We start from the raw sequence: 20,076 nt of genomic DNA, 5'->3' as shown, positions 1-20,076 counted from the left end.
AGATAAGTAAGAGAGAAACACGAGTTTAGGATTCTCGACCTGGGAGGGTTCTGTTTGTCCCGTCGCCGTGTCCCTGATTCCAAATCTCGGCATGGACACAGGGGCTCTTTTAGATTAAGGGACACGTGGAGGTCTGAGACCTCCAGTGAATGAGAGGTCTACTCCTTCCCACCTCTTGGTATACGGAGCCTGCAAGAAACATAGAGAACGAGGTTTCTGTAAGGAAGCGCCTCTCCTGTCCCGAACCTTGGAGAAGTGCAGATACATAGCGCCAGCCCCCGACCCCCACCGCCACCCCCACCCCTACCCCCACCCCCAGCCCCGGGCAGAGACCGGAAGGAACAGATTGGATCAGGGGCTGGAGAAACACTCTGTGGAGGAGGAAAGACACAAGGCACAGAGAGAGACAGAAAATAGGAGGAAGTGAGAAAAACAAGACCCAGATTGTGATAGGCGGCTGGCCCTGGGATGAAATTTGCTGCCCAGACACACGCAGGTGACATTTCCTCCAGTGCACTTCCTGAAAGGCTGAACCGATAACAGAAAAGTGGGGATCGCGGCGCTCCAGCGCCTGAGGCATCCGTCCAGCCCAGGGGTGTCCACGCCGTAGATTTTATGAGTCCCCTCTCCCTTGCCTCTCAGGTGATACTTGAAACTCAGTAACGACGGTTGTTGTCAGGCACCGTCACACTCGGCTTTGTGGGGCTCTGCTCAGTAGTTCACGTGTTTCTCCTGCCGGTATGTTTCAGCACCTACTGTGTGGCATCCAGTGTGCTAGAATGGTATCTGCCGGTGAGCAAAACAGACCAGATTCCCTGCCTGACACCAGGCTGTGTGGCTGGCTCTGTCACGGGCCGCGGTGGTGGAGGTGTGAGAGGAAGGTGGGACTCTCACCCGCACGCAGTTACCTGTCAACTACAGGAAGCAGAGGCAACGGGTGCTGGCTGGGTGGGTCAGCTTCCATCGGCTTCCATCAGCTCGGATCTCTTTGGTGGGACATTGTCAGTGATGGCCGTCCTCTGTGGTGGGACGAGGTACGTAATTCTTAAAGAAAAGAGGGTTGCAGGGCCGCCTGAGGGGCTCAGTCGGTTGAGCATCCGACTTGGGCTCAGGGCATGATCTCACAATTCGTGGGTTTGAGCCCCACTCGGGCTCTGTGCTGACACCTCAGAGCCTGGAGCCTGCTTTGGGTTCTGTGTCCCCCTCTCTCTCTCTGCCCTCCCTTGCTCTCTCTCTTTCTCTGTCTCAAAAATAAATAAACACTTAAGCAATTAAAAAAAACCCGTCCCCTTGACCTCATTCTGCACCAGGTTGAGACAACTGTGCAGAAGGAACTGTATGTAACTAGAGCCTGCTTCAGATTCCGTGTCTCCCTTTCTCTCTCTCCCTCTCTCTCTCTCTAATAAATAAATTTTTTTTAATTAAAAAAAAAAAAAAAAGAAAAGAGGGTTGCAGCCTGAGCTCAGAAGACTTTTTAGAGAAGAAAAGAGAAATGTAGGATCAGGATTTAGTCACAGCAGGCCCATGCTGGAGCCAGCTCCTGGTAGGTCGGGAACCTTCCCCACAGCTGTTAAACTGTTGCTAACGTGAGCTCAGCTGCGCTGGGGGTATTTACACTCGGGGAATTGGTGGGCACAGCAGACCCGGGCTTTCTTCCTCTCTCACAGCTTCCCACTGAGAGCTAGAATTCCATTTCCACCCCTTTGAAACACAAATCCCTTTCAACTATTAACACGCAATGTCTACTCTATAATTCACTAATTCCATAATTATAATAATTCTGTAATTTAGTTGTCTCAGCAAGTTGAACGACATAATTTAATCATGAGCTAATATCATTACTCCCGTTACATTGTAAAAGAACTCACAAAAGCATTATTATCGCATGCCTAGCTTTTCTTACTTTAAAATGGGAATTTTGAATTAAAATATACTGTGCAGCGTGTATTAAAAGCCTTGGCTTTAAATTGGGGCATGTGAATCGACGTGAATTAAAAATTCAGTGTAATGGCAGCTTGATTTTATGGACAAAATTTATCTCAGAAAGCAGGAGATCCTTGGCTGAAGTGTTCTGTCTCAGATTTGCAAGCTTAAGAATATAGCATACAAACTCCATGTTAATGGCTGAACACCCGGTTCATGTGATGACCGAGAAATGCACGGGATGTGGTCATCCTGAGGCTGAGCAAAAAGGGCCTCACAAATCTGGCTACTGTTTTTTTGTTTTCATTTTGAGAGAGAGAGAGAGTGCAAGCTTAAGGGGAGGAGAGAGAGGGGGAGAGAGAAGCCCGAGCAGGGTCTGTGCTCTCAGCCCAGGGCCCAACACAGGGCTCTATCTCATGAACCATGAGATAATGGCCTGAGCTGAGATCAAGAGTCGGACACTTAACCGACTGAGCCACGCAAGTGCCCCACGAGCTACCTTTCAGTTCAAGTTTGTTTGAAACTTTTTTTCTGTGATTGAAAAAAAAAAAAAAAAAGGCATCTTATAAAGAAATCGCAACAAAACACTGTAGGATAACAGAATTCATTCTAAAATCATGTGTTTGTATCCCACTTTTTAAAAGGTGCCTTCTTTGTGGTGCCTGGGTGGCTCAGTCAGTTGAGCGTCCAACTTCGGCTCAGGTCATGATCTTGCGGGTCGTGAGTTCAAGCCCCGTGTCGGGCTCTGTGCTGACAGCTCAGAGCCCAGAGCCTCCTTTGGCTTCTGCCTCTCCCTCCCTTTCTCTCTCTGTCTTTCTCTCTCTTTCTCTCTGCCCCTCCCCCACTAGTGCTCTGTCTCTCAAAAATAAATAAATGTAAAAAAATAAATAAGTAAAAATAAATAAAAGGTGCCTTCTTTTCAAAATAGATCAGGAAGCTTTATTTTTTTTCCCGTTACGTCATCTTGTTTATTATTATAATTTCTGTAATGACTGTGCAGATTTTGTTAACTCCTTTCTGTTCAGTGTGCCTGTGCAAGAGATAAAGTTTAAAATGAAAATAGCATCACTATGGTGAGTAGAGCCAAATGCTTGCTTTGCTGACTGCCTAAAGTTTTCACACGGTTGAGAAATGCATTTTGTCTCTAAAGTACACCTAAGAAAAGAGAGAATATTCTACATGCGGCTGCTCGTGTCTCGTGGGTTGACGGTTACCCAGTGCAACAAAGCTGTGCTCGGCTTTCGTCTTCGTTAGTCATTCCGTGGGACCCCCTTCCTTGTCTGATTGTCGGCAATGGGATCCGAAGGGTCAGGAAGGAAGGATTAAGGGTTGACACCGTGGCACGTGGGCGGCAGTATTTTGCGGAGCAGACCTGTGTGTAGTTGAACTAACCTCCTCGCACTCGACCAGGGGTCCTGGTGCAAGTGGATAGATACACTGCTACCATTGCAGGGAGATATTTAGGCCTCAGGGGTTCCTTTTCCTCTGTGAATGCCTCCCCTCAATGCCACATCGCACGAGCTCTGGGCCCCAGGAGGGACAGGACGCAAATGCACAGTCCTAACGGCTCAGGCAGACGCATCCCGGGAGGCGCGGACTCTGCTTTGGCAACTGGGGAGAACAAGTGATATAAAGAGGATGGAGAAGGCTTTCCTGAAACCGTGAGAGTTTTATTTCATTTATTTTACCTCATTAGCACTCAGACTCTCAGGAATGGGCTGAACATTCCGGCCGTTCATTTCCTTTAATGGGGAGGAAGAAAAAAAAAAAAACCTCATAAATGGATTTCATTTTCTTCAACGTAGTCCATTAAATGTGTACTTTGACACGGCGCTTTACATTACCTTATATTAGACAGTATTTGGCAGTTTTTAAAACAGACGTCCAGAGGTGCCTGGCTGGCTCAGTTGGTAGAGCGTGTGACTCTTGATCTCGGGGTTGTGAGTTTGAGCCCCGTGTTGGGTGCAGACATCACTTAAAAATAAAATCTTTAGAAAGACATCCACTTTTCTTCTAAAGGTTTCATATGCCTGACCTTAGATTTCATGAATACCGTGGATGAAAAACGTGCCAGCTGTGACTTTGGTTAATTTGTCACAATGCAAACTTACTTCCTTATGGAGATGGAATAAGTCCACATTACATTTTCTTTCTTGAATACCAAAACACAACGTTTAGAACGTTCAAACGCATTCTTGGGTCTCAGCTCAGAAGCTGGCTTGTTCTCATCTTAACCAGACGTCCTGTCTTCTGCCCTTTGCGCCCTGCATACAGGCTTCTGCTATTTTATGGTCTATAGTTTCCTGCATCCCTTTTCTCTGACTTGAGCACGAGGCGAATCTCAGTTCTCTGGGTATGCCTGCTCGTGTCTAGAAGTTGGTCCTGATTTGGTTCTGTCTGTTGCCGCACCTGGTATTTGCGGCAGGGACATGTTAGTCCTAAGCAAGGCACATCCTGTGTATCAACTATTTGTGTCTTCCTTGGCTGTGCGTCTTCTATACAGAAGTGTTTTGTAGGTGGTTATATACTTTGTCCCCTGTTAATCTTTTATTCTTCCAATTTGTCACCTTTGTGTGTCTGTGGCCATCATCTGTCTTTTGAGAACATTCTTCCTGGGGTGCCTGGGTGGCTCAGTCGGTTGAGCGACCGACTTTGGCTCGGGTCATGATCTCACGGTCCGTGAATTCGAGCCCCGTGTCGGGCTCTGTGCTCACAGCTCAGAGCCTGGAGCCTGCTTCAGATTCTGTGTCTCCCCCTCTCTCTCTGCTCCTCCCCTGCTCACAGTCTCTCTCTCTCTCTCTCTCTCTCTCTCTCTCTCTCTCTCTCTCTGTCTCTCTCTCTCAAAAATAAATAATAAACATTAAAAAAAATTTTTTTAATGAAAATGTACTTCCTAACCATATACCCTGGCATCTTGTCCTTACCTCCTGCTGTTCGACACTGTGCTCCACGCTTTGTGTTGGATACTTCTTCTAATCCTTATAAGTAAGAGATTTTGATGACATTAGTGTCAGATTTGTCTGGAACAGGAAAGAAAAAGGAACAGTCATGTACATCGGAGGGAAGTTCCTCTGTCCATCTCACGAGCGACGAGCCGAGGCGGGTGGTCTATGCCGTCTCAGGATGCAAACTCCACGTTCTCCACCACCATCTGGAGAATGCAACAGCTTCGTCTTTGTGGTGAATGATGATAGGGTCCCCCAGGGGCAGCGGGAAGGAGGAATGGGTGGGAAATATGAGAGCGAAAGGGTGCAGGTCAGTCGTCTCCCAAGCAAGATGTGGAGAGGCTCCAAAGTAATCCACTGGCCAGAAGTTGGTCACCTGTCCACACCTGGCTTCCAAGGAGGCTGGGAAGTGGAGGGTTCATTGTGGTGCCCACGCGCCCAGGTAGCACTTTCTGTGTGCAGGAGACTGAGAGACGGGGAGCTGTGTCTCTTCAGGAGTTTCTCTCATTTATAGCTGGGGAGACACAAGTGTAGGAAGCCACATGACTGGCATGCCGTAACACAGCTGACAGCAAAGTTGGATTCGTGGCCAACACCGTCTGCTTGTAGGGTCTGCCTCTCCGTGCATGGGAATGGGTTGACCTAAGACGGTTCTCTGAACCATCTGGCCATCTCCACACCTCCAAGTGTGGACGGTTTCTGGGATTCCCCCATGCCATCTTCTTCCCTACGTGTAGCCATCTTTGGGGGCATTGGCTCTGGTTGTCCCTCACTGGCTCCACACCTGACTCCCACCCTCTCAGCTGTTCTCCTGTCCCTCGGTGGACTTCCCAGAAGGCTCAGGTGGCTAGTGTTTGCCATGCTCGTTCCTTAGGACTGCTCGGTGTCTGTTACCGAGATACAGGTATTTGCATCACTCACGTATCTGGCTCTGTGTTGTGCTCGCGGCTCTCCTAGGCACTGCATGATGTCCAGCAGGATGTTCCCGGGAGGGACGGTAGAATGTGCCGGGCCATCTCTCTGCCCACGCCAGCTTTCATGATGGCAGTTGGGTTCTTCCCCCTCTCAGTCCTGCTCAGATCATCATCTCATCAGTTAATTTACCCAACGCTGGTGAGGGGCTGTCCCTTCCATGAAAGGCGCTAGGTGCCGGGCACGTAAGAGATGGGGGAAACACAGCTGTTGATTTCAGAGAGCGAAGAATGCAGTGAGAGACATGGAGTGTGTCCACGGCTGGCGAACGTGCAGTGAAAACAGGTGAGAGGGACAGAGAGACACGCCGATCGCATCTGGCTGGGATTCAGACAGGCCCATGGAGAAGGAATTGTTGTAGAGCCTTGAAGGATGGGGAGGATTTCAACGTACAGCGGCCAAGAGCAGGGAGGAAGGCGTAGCCTGTATGGTGTACTCATTCAGTACTGGGGTTTATTTTTCCGTTCCCCAATTTTTTGTTTGTCTGTACACCGGAGGCTTAGTCGAGGGGGGTGTTTTGTGTTCTGACAGTCAGCCATCGGTCGGGGGAAGTAGGATTGCCCTAAATCCTGCCTGGATTTGAGGCAGACACTAGTAGCTCCTGGCCTCAGCTGCTTCCTCGTTGGTTGTCCTATTTTCGTGTGGAGTTCTGGTGCACACAGCTGGAGGAAGCAGGCAGACCTGTAATCCATTACTCCAGTGCTGAGTCATTCAGGGTCTAGGCTACAGTGAACAGGTAGGAGGGAGCCTTGGGGTCAGGAGGATCTCTTTAAGGATCCTCAGTGGGGGAAAAAGTGTCTTAAGACGTGTATTGCAGTGAACGGATGTTAAGAGCGGACAGAATCCAGGGTGGTTGTCACTTAGACTGGCTGCCAGTGTATATTCACAGCTCACTCATACGTGGTCTTGGCTGCAAACCCGGCTGTGTTCTCAGAGCTTATGCACAGGAACAGGTTCTTAACCCGCAAAGCAAGGCCAGGAGGCAGGGACTAGTACTTTCGTAAGCTTACAGAAAGGGAGATGTGGACACGGAGAGGTTCACGGCCATGGCCGGCATCACACAGCTGGGATACCGCGGAGCTAGGGCTGGAAGCCCAGTGTTGTGTGCAAATGTCAAGAAAAAGGATGGGGGAACTGAAGCAAACCCTAGTACACAAGCCACAGAACCAGGAAACACTTCTACTTAAAGTACGCTGTCCGCCCGGGGTGGGGCTCAAACTCAGGACCCCGAGATCAAGAATCACATGCTGTACTGACTGAGCCAGCCAGGCGCACCTGGGAAACGCTTCTGAACTCAGAACAGAGGGTGTCTACACAGGATGCTGGCCCCTGCACCAGAGAAACATCTAGCGGGAGCACTCTAACGTAACTAAGGCACGTCACCAACATACTAATGTCAAGTGAGATGCACGTGGAAGGCAGATTGGCCTCCGTTAATGCAGAATTAAGCACCTTCTGAATGTAACTGGAGAACGTCCCACTGAATTGCCACGTGTTCTCGCTATAGAACTTAGTAATTGGTGCCCTGGGTCATGGGACCTCTGATATAAATGACTTAAGACCCTGCTGTGGTCAAACTATTTATGTGTTACAAGGTGAGAAAAATCGATCTTTCCTCAGGGGATAGTGGACTCTTAACGATAGAAAAAAAAACATATTTAAAACACCACAACATTTTTCTAGTATGTGGAGAAATCCAGCATGAAGTACACTATCAAAATGATTTTGGAAGACAGGACAAAATATAGCGGTTAGCAATATAACGTGACATGATGTGCTTCCTATTGTATCACATGCCCGGGATTCGCTCTTTTCCATTGAAAAGACAGCTCTGAAGGTATCGATTCCCAGGTTCCTGGTGAATAACAGAAAGGCATCTCTGTCGTCTAAGCTTACGTGCAATCATATGCAATCCCACTGCTCTGAGTCGAGCGAATGCAACACGGTCCAAAGAAACAGTACAGAGAGTAAGCCGTCTGTCTTTTTACAAAAAGTTTTAAAATCCAGGTTAGAAAATAAAAAGGCACGTGTTCCATACGGCATACCAAACAAGCAAAAAAGCAGAACAATTAATTCTTAATTCTACACCAGTCCGAGCTCGGTAGCGATCCCCCGCTGCTCCCGGGCGAGGACGCCCGAGATTTCCTGAGCAGCCTTTGAGTCAGTTTTGCAGTTAGCATCTGGGCCGGCGTGACCGAAGGCAGTCATGATGGAATCCGTGTGCGCGGCTCTCAAAAGCAAGTGGGAAATAGGGGCCCTTAAAATGAATTTGTTCCAGGAGCCCGCCTTGTCTCGGGGTGTTAAACACAGCGGGACGCGACTCGAATGTCCGATTGGAAACGCCCTCCCCGCATCTGCTGCATTCGTAGCGAGAGCAGGGCGCTTCCCGCCGCACCTCTGTCTCCAAACACTCGCGGCCCCGCTGACCCCGACCCGGGATGCCTTCTAAGTGGCTGCGGCTGGTGCCGCCGAAAAGGCTTCTAGAGAAAATCTGTCACGCTTCAGAGGACCGGGGGAAAAGAGGAGTTGATGTAGAGAATGTTAAGGAAACCCATGTGAGTTTCAGAACTCCGCCAGAGAGCGTAAGGATGCTCGGAAATGGCCTGCAGCCTCCCGTGTGTGCCTGTCTGCCTGACTCGGCCTTTAAAAGGCAGGTGTGCTGAGCAGCTGTGGTTTGACACAGGTGTGGTCTGCTGCCTCCTGCAGCAAGAAGGAGGCCAAAGCTGGAGGTATCCTCGTGTGGAGCAACTCTTTGAGCGGATTCCCTTAGAGCACACGCACATCGCTTGCCCCGTGGGTGCCAGGTCTCCCCCTCCTCCAGACCGCAGAGAGGCTCCCCTTCCCTTGCACGTGCTTACCTGAGGGCAGGGGTTGCTTGAGGATGACGCGGACACTCGGGACAGTTGTTTTCAGTTCATTCTGTTGGTTTATTCTGTGTTTGGATCGGTGGGTCAGTAAATGCCTAAAAGTCACCCTTGCGATGATAACGTGCAAATTATGAAACGGAATTAATCAAGAGGTCTGTCCTTCACAGTGGGAATGTCTCTGGCTCTCTGGCGGGGGAGGGGCCACATAAAAACACCGTAGTGCTCATGGAAAACAAGACGATCTCGTCCTGGGCCTGATTCCAGTTGGTCAGTACCTGATGATTCTGTCTTTATCTGCTCCCTTCTTCACGCGCGGAAAGCTCTTTCTTTTCACGGCCCTGTCAGAAGACGTTTGATGAGCACTCAGCTCCTCAGAATAAACAGACAAGTCTTTCATAACTATTTGTAAATCAGGTTTCTTCCCTAAAACAGGCAGTCTCTGGGGGTATGATGGAACACGACTTGATTTCGAAAGAACTTAAATTTTTAAACTGTGTAGCCATCCTACTCTAACCATCCTACCGTGGGGTCAATGAATTCTCCTAATTTGGATTTTTTTTAAGTTTATTTATTTTTGAGAGAGAGGGCATGAGCAGGGGGGGACACAGAGAGAGAGAGAGAGAGAGAGAGAATCCCAAGCAGGCTCCACACACAGCCCAACACAGGACTCAAACCCACAAACTGTGAGATCATGACCTGAGCCAAAATCGAGAGTCGGACACTTTGACTGAGCCACCCAGCCTGGCCCCCCAGGCTCATTTAATTCTTGATTTGATATGCTTAGGTTTTCTCAGAAAGGAGAAAATGAAATGTTAACTGAGGTCTGACGTAGTTCGGGTTGTTTGTGACAGCTGTGGGTGGGCCCAAGCACAGCCTCCTGATGCGTTGAATGTTGCCCAATGCTCTTGCAGAAAATGCTGAATTGCCTTCCCCCACCCCCGCATCCTTTTTTTTTTTTAATATTCATAATGTCGTGTGCTTAAAAGTGGGCTTTGAAATATGTGCTGCTTACCACGTCCATCTTTCTTCCCTACTCCCCCCATCTTTAAACCTTGGACGCTATTTACTTAGCTATCCAGTAGACCTTCTAGATGGCCTCTCTGAAACGTAGGTATAGCGTAAGACTAAAGTAGGTGCTGTGTGTGCGTGTGCGTGTGCGTGTGTTCTGATTACCTGGTTATGATAGATATATATATGAAAGCCTTTATTTTTTTTCCCCAAAGAGCAACTTTATTTCAAACACAGAAAAAAGCATACAGAAAACTATAAAGGGTGAGGCATAGAATGAATTCTTTTTGTTGTTCTTATCACTGATTAAACGCATTTGGGAAGGATGGCCGACCAAGAAAAATTATTAGCTTTTTGAATTTTTTTTTCAACGTTTATTTATTTTTGGGACAGAGAGAGACAGAGCATGAACGGGGGAGGGGCAGAGAGAGAGGGAGACACAGAATCCGAAACAGGCTCCAGGCTCTGAGCCATCAGCCCAGAGCCTGACGCGGGGCTCGAACTCACGGACCGCGAGATCGTGACCTGGCTGAAGTCGGACACTTAACCGACCGTGCCACCCAGGCGCCCAATTAGTAGCTTCTTGTACAAACTTTAAATGCAGACTAGTAAAAAACTGTCAAACACAGAATTTTGTTGTGCATAAATCTATACCTTAGCAGATATTCATTAAATGGGTCTCTCACTGTTAGCAAGTATGTTCCACCTTGGCACACACAACTTTCAATTCATTTAACTCAGTGGGTTTTTTCTTTGTTTGTTTGTTTGTTAGTGTTTATTTATTTATTTATTTATTTTTACCTTGGAGAGGCCATAATTTTATTTTATTTTTTTTAATGGCCAACACCCAAATGTTCCTTTATTTGTGTGTGTGTGTGTGTGTGTGTGTTTCATATATGAAATTTCTTGTCAAATTGGTTTCCATACAACACCCAGTGCTCATCCCAAAAGGTGCCCTCCTCAATTCCCATCATCCACCCTCCCCTCCCTCCCACCCCCCATCAACCCTCAGTTTGTTCTCAGTTTTTAATAGTCTCTTATGCTTTGGCTCTCTCCCATTCTAATCTCCTTTTTTTTTTCCTTCCCCTCCCCCATGGGTTTCTGTTAAGTTTCTCAGGATCCACCTAAGAGTGAAACCATATGGTATCTGTCTTTCTCTGTATTGAAAGCCTTTATAGTATCTTCCTGTATTCCTTTCAAGATTGCAAAGATGGAATGTTACTGTTTTATCAGGAAGGCATTAAAATGCATTTATGAATTCTTCTTGGTTTCACTCATGAATAAGCATTTGCTGTGAGCAATTAAAAAAAAAAAAACCACGCAGGTGCATGTGTGTGCGCAAGCACTTTTCTCTCATGTCCATGTTAGCAGTGAGCCTACCTCTTCCGGAAGGTCCTGTTTTAAACAGAAATACAGGCTGCGGGTTGAAAACGTCTGAGGGCAAGAGGTGGCAGGGCTGGGAGCTTGTCCTCTGTTGGTCAGTGTGTGTCTACTGAGGGCCGGCTGCACAGTTCCGCACGGTAAAGTTTATTAGACCAAAGTGACGGTCCTGGCCGAGTTCTCAGCTCAATTAATAGGCTTTTTTCTTCTCCTGCTTGCACAGCATCGCCTAAGGAATTCGGGATTGGGGAAAAGAAAGAGAGAGGGAGAGAGATGTTTTCCAGTAGGAAGAAAATGCCATGGTCCCATGTCCCTTGGCCTCATAGAAGCTGTCATTCTCTTCATGTTACCTTTTTCTCGCCAGTTGCACCTGCACGCGTGTTTTTGCTTTCTTACTCATCTTTCTGGCTATGGCATTTCATCCGTGACTAAGCCTTCTCATGCTGGCAGCATAGTTTCTGTGCACGTTCCCATTCGTGGCGAACACAGAGATGCTTCCCCCACCACACCAACCTCTATCCTTGTACACCACAGGCACGTCCATCTGGAAGGCCTTCTTCTTCACGCCCAAGTTCAGCCCCGAGGGCGCCAACGGCTGCTTTTCCACACACGTGTGTCTCTGCCACGGGCATTCTGTGAGCTACCATCAGCCGCCGCTGCTGTTTGACATTTCCAGAGACCCCACAGAGAGAAACCCAGTGACGCCAGCGACCGAGCCCCGGTTCCAGGAGGTCCTCGACACCATGCAGCAGGCAGTAGACCGTCACACCAAGACCCTGAAGGCGGTCCCCAATCAGTTGTCACTGGGCAACATTGTCTGGAAGCCATGGCTTCAGATGTGTTGCTCACCGTCAGGCCTGTCTTGCCAGTGTGACCGAGAAAACCAGGCCAGGAGAACAAGCCACTAGCTGTACGTCCGGGGTGATACTGGGCAGCCCCAGCCCTGTGGGAGCCTCGCACTCTGGTGCGTGGGCCGCCATGATTCCCCTAGCCCCCCAAAACCAGGGGATAACACTGAAAAAGCAACTAGTAAATCTCCACGTATGCAACTTACAATGAGCAAAGGGCCATGAAGTACATCACGCTAAGTTGCAGTTGGGCTCGTGGAAGGCAATTATTATCGGTATTATTTAGAACACGTATCAAATGCTATTCACGATAGATGTACTTACATACTCACAGTCCATTTCTTTCCTTGAGAAACCTGAGATACTTAAACTAGGAAGCTAGAAGCTGATCACTTTTGAAGTAAAAGCAGGAGAGGCTCACAGATGGATGTGTATTGTTCAACAGACTTTGTGAGAAATCCTTCCTTCAGGAGCAATAATCCCAAAACAAATCTCTCCCGAAGGGATTTCTGTTTTATAATTCATAGTATTATATTTGGGTTTTACTGATTCTTCGGTGAATGGAAATTCTGAAGTAAAGGCTACCTCAGGGTAGGGTGGGGGGGCTGGAGTGAAAGGAATCCGTCCCAACGTGATGCAGAATTATCGGCATGGCACGTGGATGATTTGCGGGCAAAGCATTCGTAAGCCATCCATGATCCACACGTGATGCTGTGATGTGTTTAGTGGTTGCAGGATTTACTGATGAGACCAGAGGAGTTAATGTAAGCCCTTTTGTTTTGTGTTCTCATGTCCTACGGCTACGAAATCCCTATGCCTCCAGCCGTCAGTGAAACGTACAACTTTGTTCTAATTCTGTTTCTTCCGACATCGATAATTAAGGGACAAGGCATCACGAGGCTACACAGGCAATGGACAGACAGTGGCTCAGCTGGAGAAGGGTCCTGAGTGTGAGCCCCCACTGAGGAACGAGTGCACCCGGGTGGACAAGGCTTACATCACTTGTTCAGACAGTATACGTTCTCCAACAGTATCACGTGGATTCCTTTCCTGGTCCGTGGACAGGAGCTGCTGTCCCTGTGGCTACCCAGTCATGTCTTTTGTGAACGGGTCTCAGCACCGTCTGCTGGCCTCATGTTGGCTCAGTTCCAGGAGAGGACAGCCACATGGAAAGTCTGGAGCCTGCGTGGCTGAGTGGAAAGAATGTGCTCTGTCCACGTTCCCACAGTGGGCTACACTTCTCTCTACTCGTCCCCCATGAATCACTTCCAAGATCGGCGAGCGATCGTGTCCTAGTTCCTCTTGACATCTGTGATTTTAGATTTTGATGTTTGTTTTCTTTCCCTTCAATCCTACAATTGAGTTTTCCTCCTCTGCCCAGTTGAGTGGTGGAAAGTTGGAGAGCAAACAGCATTCTCAACTTCTCATGTGGATTTCACCCTCCAGAAATTGCCAAAAACCTGTCGTATTACTTTAGGAACCATTAAAGAATGCACTAGCATGTTAATAACGTGTTAGGATTATGGCTGATGTTACCAGGCAGAAACTACTTAAAACCTCTGTTAGGAACTTGGGTTTTCAGCTGATCATGTTTATTCAAAGTTTAACACACTCCATGCAAGCGGACTTTTAGACAGCGCTTGATGGTGTGGGCATGTATGTTGGAGGATGGAGTAATTTAAAGCACTTTTACAGATTATGGGGATACACATTGATGTACAGAGTTGTTCAGCCTGTACCATGTTAGCAGCAAATGAAGGATACATATACCTCTAGAAATAAAATGAGCTGCCACATATTTGCCTCAAAATAAGTTAAATCACCATTACGAATCAGGGTATTTGAAAATCAGGTTTAGTCATAATAACGGTGATTCTTAGATTTCAGACCACTTGCCATCTGAAAGTTTTGCTTGGGATGTACGGCAGGAAATTTGAATTCTTTTGTTCAGGGAACACCAAGCAGGCCTTCCTGACGACCTGGTTTTGTGTTGGTTGGTTTTACAAAGCTGTACGAGCCTACTTGTTTTCAAAGGATCTCAGTGGCATTACGTACCATAAGGTTTGTATGTCCAAACCTTCCTGGGTTTTGAAGGTTTCAACAAATTCTTCCGCAACAAAATCACTACATTCGTAGCATTTCATAGACCTGCCAAGCCAAGCAAACAGTAACGTGTAGACAGGCATCGTTTGCCAAGGTCAGTGACGCCGTGTGAAAACCAGAATCCCACCCTACGTCGTGAAGGATTCAAGAAGGGAAACAGACATTCAGGTTGCCCTGAAGGAAGCACAGAGGAGAGCAGAGAAAAGATGTGGGTCCGGTGTCAGGTCTGCCCCTGAAGAATGCCACCTGTAAAGCGATGGCATCTGGTAAAGGGTTCTGAGAACCTTGTTCTAATGCCCATGCAAACTTAAAATAAAACTCTCCTTGAAAGAAATGTGTCGTATGGCTCTATTTTCCTGTGTGACTCGATTCAACGGGTACGCGGAGGGCTTTACTATGCTAAGCAATGGCAGATACAGGTTTCAATGCAACAAATATTGATCGTGTCCCAAAGCCTCAGGGAAGGGCTCAGAAATACAGAGATGGGTGAGGAGTATGGTAGCCCCTCACCTCCAGGACTAGTTAGCCGTCACGCACACTGCCTCAGGCCTTTTCAGGGGGCGCACAAAAAGTGCCTTAATTTCTTGTAAATCAGAAAGAAAAACATAAACCCTTGGGGTTGGAGGTCATGTGCACACGTGTAGCAACACGGTGGTGAAATAGAATCTTAGTGTGTTCACATATTTTAGGTTCTTGTGTAACATGCCATTATCTTCTTTTTTTTCTTAACGTTTAGTTATTTTTGAGACAGAGCACAAGCAGGGAGGAGGAAGAGGAGAGAGAGAGAGAGAGAGAGAGAGAGAGAGAGAGAGAGGGAATCCCGGGCCGACTCTGCACTGTCAGCACAGAGCCCGATGCGAGGCTTGAACCCGCAAACCGTGAGATCATGACCTGAGCCGAAACCAAGAATCGGATGCTCAACTGACCGAGCCACCCAGGCGCCCCTCATGTCATTATCTGAAAACCTATTTAATGCGTTTTTCCTTTATGGGCCCGTGAAAGTCTCAACTCGCCCTGTGCTCAAGTGAAACACCCTCCTTTCCTCGACAGATAACGTGGAGCAGAGAATTCTGCGGGGTTTAAAGTTTGAAGCGGGAAACGTTGGCCTCTCTGGTCTGTCATGGGACTGGATTCCTTCTGAATCCTTTGGAAGACCGAAGCAGAGTCCGGATAAAGCCCCGTGGCGGTAAGAAGGACAAGGAAGATGTGTGTGAACGCTGGGTCCAGGGGTGGGGGGAAGGGGGCCCGTCATTTGACCCAGCACTGCTGCACAAAAACTCAGTTGGGTGCTTAGGGGGAGGTGTGTGTGGACAACACACTCTGGATCTCAAGCCTCATTACTCCCCTTGTTAGCCCTCAGAGAATGTGATTTGTGATGTAAGTGACCATGTCCCCCTTAAATACAGGCTCCGTCCAGGACAGCTGCAACGGGTCTGAGGGTGGGGTTGTCTCTCACTCTGGTATCACGGACTCCTGTGTTGCCACAGCTCCGTCCTGCGAACATCACTGAATACCATTGTTTTGTTTAGCGGGCTCTCAATATGGCACTCGTAATTTGCCGGGACTTAGTATTATTATGCTAAAGGGGAAGGACATGTCAGCTCTCCTAATTAGGACACTAGCAGCTTGGAAAGTGCCCATGAGTTCACACAAAGGAGGCATTGTTCACGTAAGAAGAAAACACCATATCACAGACCCTCAAATGTTTGCTCTAAAAACGGTCCGACTCATCGGGGCGCCTGGGTGGCTCAGTCGGTTAAGCGGCCGACTTCGGCTCAAGTCACGATCTCACGGTCCATGAGTTCGAGCCTCGCGTCGGGCTCTGTGCTGACAGCTCAGAGCCTGGAGCCTGTTTCAGATTCTGTGTCTCCCTCTTTCTCTGACCCTCCCCTGTTCGTGCTCTGTCTCTCCCTGTCTCAAAAATAAATTAAAAAAAAAAAAACGTTAAAAAAAATAAAAAATAAAAACGGTGCTCCTCATGAGGTTCAAATGGTCTAAATGACTTTTCACGATGATTCTGTTTATCTCCCCCGGCGGATTCTTCACGTCTTCATAGAGGCGACTTGCACGATGCTTTCGTATGCTTTTCGCGGTCAGCAAGCCGTCACTGTCATATTGAAGTCGAGGGTATAAGACTGGCCTCACTGATCCTGTGAGGTTTCAAACTCTATTACCTGTGGTGGTGATTTTCTACAGGCAGAATTTCCGCTGCATGTGTTTTTCTAAATATGCGCTGTGAGTTGCCTATCAAAATTTATATCGTCTAGTGGCGCCTGGGTGGCGCAGTCGGTTAAGCGTCCGACTTCAACCAGGTCACGATCTCACGGTCCGGGAGTTCGAGCCCCGCGTCGGGCTCTGGGCTGATGGCTCAGAGCCTGGAGCCTGTTTCGGATTCTGTGTCTCCCTCTCTCTCTGCCCCTCGCCCGTTCATGCTCTGTCTCTCTCTGTCCCAAAAATAAATAAACGTTGAAAAAAAAAAATTTAAAAAAAAATTTATATCGTCTAAATTTAACACAGCGTACAAAACTACGTAAATTTACAAAGATGTGGCCTGTTCCCCAGTGGGCGGGGCGCCTTGGTAACTACATTTGACACAGAAATGTTCTCCTGGTGCAAATGGGACAGTTTCGTATGCTCGGGTACCAGGCAGGGTGCCATTTCCCGTTTCTCTTGTCGTCACGTTGGCACCATGAGACCGACACTCAGGCCTGGCCAGAAAGGTCCCCGCACATCTCTCCTTGTGGCTGCAGACTGCACAACACCCAGGTAAGGGCTCCGACAAGAACACCATGCGGATACGAGGGCCGGGACCCCTGAGTCACATCACCCCCCCGGGGCAGCTGGGGACAGCTGCCTGGTCACCCGACAACTGCAACCCTGACCAAGATCCAACTTTTACCTCGTAAGCCGCTGAAGATTCGCAGGTTGTTAGAATCACAGCAGCCAGGCTCATTACCTTGAATAACACAGTAGGTGCGATACGCTCTCTAAGCCTGACGTTTTGCGGTAGCTCTTTGGATTGCAAACGATTTTTCTGACTTACTGGGTGCTTGCTCGACATAGAGGTCCCGTGCATTCGTTCTTGGGTGTCTGTGTTGTTCTCTTATATTTTAATTTTAATTTTAGAGGTTGTCAGAACACGTCACCTCTTGGATTTTTAAGTGTGCGATGCAGGCCTGTTAACTGTTGGTAGCACATTGCACAGCAGACCTCCAGAATCCATCGTGTATGACGGGCACTTTGTAACCCCCATTTTTGGGCATTTTGTAACCCCCCACTTTGCAACCACCCGTTTTCCTTGTCCCCCAGACCCTGCCCACGTCCATCCTGCTGTTTGCTTCTGGGAGGTGGACTGTTTTAGATGCCTCTTGTAAGTAGAGCTCAGCAGTATCTATGCTTCTGTGACTGACTTAATTCATATGACATAAATTCCCTACAGTTCATCCGTGTTGTTGCATATCGTGGGATTCCCTTCCTTTTTAAGATTGAAAGATTATCTTAATGAGGGAATCTTAAAAAGATTCCCTTCCTTTTTAAGGTTATTTATTTGTTTTAAGCTTATTTACTTGAGAGAGAGAAACTGTGAGCAGGGGAGGGGCAGAGAGAGAAGGAGAGAGAGAATTCCAAGCAGCTCCACACTGTCAGTGCAGAGCCCGATGCGGGACTTGAACTCGTGAACCATGAGATCATGACCTGAGCCGAAACCAAGGGTTGGACGGTTAACTGACGGAGGCACCCAGGCACCCCTGAAGGGTGGCGTATGTTACTTTAAAAAAAGAAAGAGAGAGAGAGAAAGAAACAAAGAAAGAAAGCAAGCCTCAGGTGTTGGCAAGGAATCAGAGAAAACAAAACTGAAAGCAGGATCTCAGAGAGGTATGGGCACCACCATTTTCACCGCAGCACCATTCACGATAGCCAAGATGTGGCCATGGCCTACATCAGTGGAGGAATGGATACAGGAAATGTGGTTCATGCATTAATTCTGTGCAGATGATCAACTGTGTGGGGGTGGGGGTCAGATAAATTCAGCGTAAAAATATAATGGGGCTACCAGCCATTGACTGCGGCCCAGAACTGAGGATAAATTACTGTAGTGTAGACCAAGTGAGTGGCTAGGCAGACTTGAGTACGTTACACAACCAACAAATCGATGATGACTGCAACATTGACTCCTCTCAAACTTGGAGTACTAGATTTTGCTTCATTCACTAGAAGAAGATAGGAGATTTCAAACTAGGTTACATATATTGACAGATGGTTGTATTTACAATGGCAGAATTTTCCAATATTTAAGTAATCTCTACCCCCAACATGGGGCTCAAAGTCATGACCCTGAGGTCAAGAGTCACGTGCTGTTCCCACTGAGCCAGCCTGGCACCCCTATTAAATACCCTTTGGGGGCGCCTGGGTGGCTTACTCGGTTGAATGTCCAACTCTTGACTTCAGCTCGGGTCATGATCTCATGGTTTGTGAGTTCGAATCCCACATCAGGCTCTGTACTGGCAGTGGGGAGTCTGCTTAGGATTTCTCTCTCTCTCTCTCTGCCCCTCCCCTGCTTGGGCTCTCTCTCTCAAAATAAATAAAAATAAACTGGAAGGAAGGAAGGAAGGGAAGGAGGGAAGGAAGGAAGGGAAGGAGAGGAGGTGGGAGGGAAGGAAGGAAGGAAGGAAGGAAGGAAGGAAGGAAGGAAGGAAGGAAGGAAAAAATACTCTTTGAATTCCCTGTAAACTTTATAACCTTTTAAATACTTAAAAATATATTTCCTGTGATTATGTAAAGGACTCCGTTCACTGTGTTGTTTTAGTTTTGTGGATCAGATTTTAGTCTTAGAAAAAGATCAAAAGACAGCGTAATGTTTTAAAGCCAATTTCTTTCACCAACCTTTGAAATAAGAACCACGTAAACTCCTGTTTAATATTTACAATTAATTCATGGCATTCATGCATCTCCTGCTTTTCTGTAAGAGCCCAAATGTCCATCAACTGATGAATGGATAAAGAAGATGTGGTTTGGGGCGCCTGGGTGGCGCAGTCGGTTAAGCGTCCGACTTCAGCCAGGTCACGATCTCGCGGTCCGTGAGTTCGAGCCCCGCGTCGGGCTCTGGGCTGATGGCTCAGAGCCTGGAGCCTGTTTCCGATTCTGTGTCTCCCTCTCTCTCTGCCCCTCGCCCGTTCATGCTCTGTCTCTCTCTGTCCCAAAAATAAATAAACATTGAAAAAAAAATTAAAAAAAAAAAAAAAGAAGATGTGGTTTATATATACAATTGAATACTACTTGGCAATGAGAAAGAACGAAATCTGGCCATTTGCAGCACCGTGAATGGATCTGGAGGGTATTATGCTGAGTGAAATAAGTCAGACAGAGAAAGACAGATATCACGTGTTTTCACTCATGTGGAATTTGAGAAACTTAACAGAAGACCATGGGGGGAAGGGAAGGGGGAAAAAAGTTTCAAACAGAGAGGGAGGCAAACCATAAGAGACTTAAATACAGAGAACAAATTAGGGTTGATGGGGACTGGGGGAGAGGGGAAAATGAGTGATGGGCATTGAGGAGGGCACCTGTTGGGATGAGCACTGGGTTTTTTATTTAATGGATGAATCATGGAAATTTATCCCCAAACCGAGAGCACACCGCACACACTGTATGTTAGCTAACTCGACAATAAGTTATATTAAAAATAAAAATAATAAAAAAGTAAATTTGACTTCAAAAAAAAAAAAAGGGTGGAAAACATTCCATAACCAGCTAGCATCCAGACATTCTTCAGCAAGGACTGAAAGTGGTCCCTCTCAAATTGAAGGCAGCAAGTGCCGTACAAAGAGTTTGGGAGACGTGGGGGCTTCAGGTAATTCAGGAAAGGACACGCATGGCATTTTATCCGACAGGAGAAACGCACTGGGTTGGAACGTGCTGAGAGAGTGGTATCACACAGGCCATCCGTTAGAGCTTGGATCGCGGAGACCTGCTCCCAGCCATCACATCTGGAGCAGAGATAAAGTGACTTTCTGGAGTGTGCATTGCATCAAG

The 20,076-nt window shown here is 47.6% G+C and overlaps 1 protein-coding gene across 3 annotated transcripts in view; it reads left to right on the top strand.

Annotated features, from left to right (window-relative positions):
• Nucleotides 1–14,380, top strand: part of STS (steroid sulfatase) — a 160,356-nt gene extending 145,976 nt beyond the window's left edge. For all 3 annotated transcript variants that reach the window (XM_040460157.1, XM_040460156.1, XM_040460158.1), the window contains exon 11: nucleotides 11,630–14,380. In XM_040460157.1, the coding sequence (XP_040316091.1) occupies nucleotides 11,630–12,003 (374 nt within the window). In that variant the 3' untranslated portion in view covers nucleotides 12,004–14,380. The remainder of the gene's footprint in view (nucleotides 1–11,629) is intronic.
• The last annotated feature ends 5,696 nt before the right edge of the window (nucleotides 14,381–20,076 follow it).

Source organism: Herpailurus yagouaroundi, unplaced genomic scaffold (assembly GCF_014898765.1).
Source record: "Herpailurus yagouaroundi ecotype Mexico unplaced genomic scaffold, PumYag 248, whole genome shotgun sequence".
Lineage (NCBI taxonomy): Eukaryota > Metazoa > Chordata > Mammalia > Carnivora > Felidae > Herpailurus > Herpailurus yagouaroundi.
This window is presented reverse-complemented; position numbering and strand designations above follow the sequence as displayed.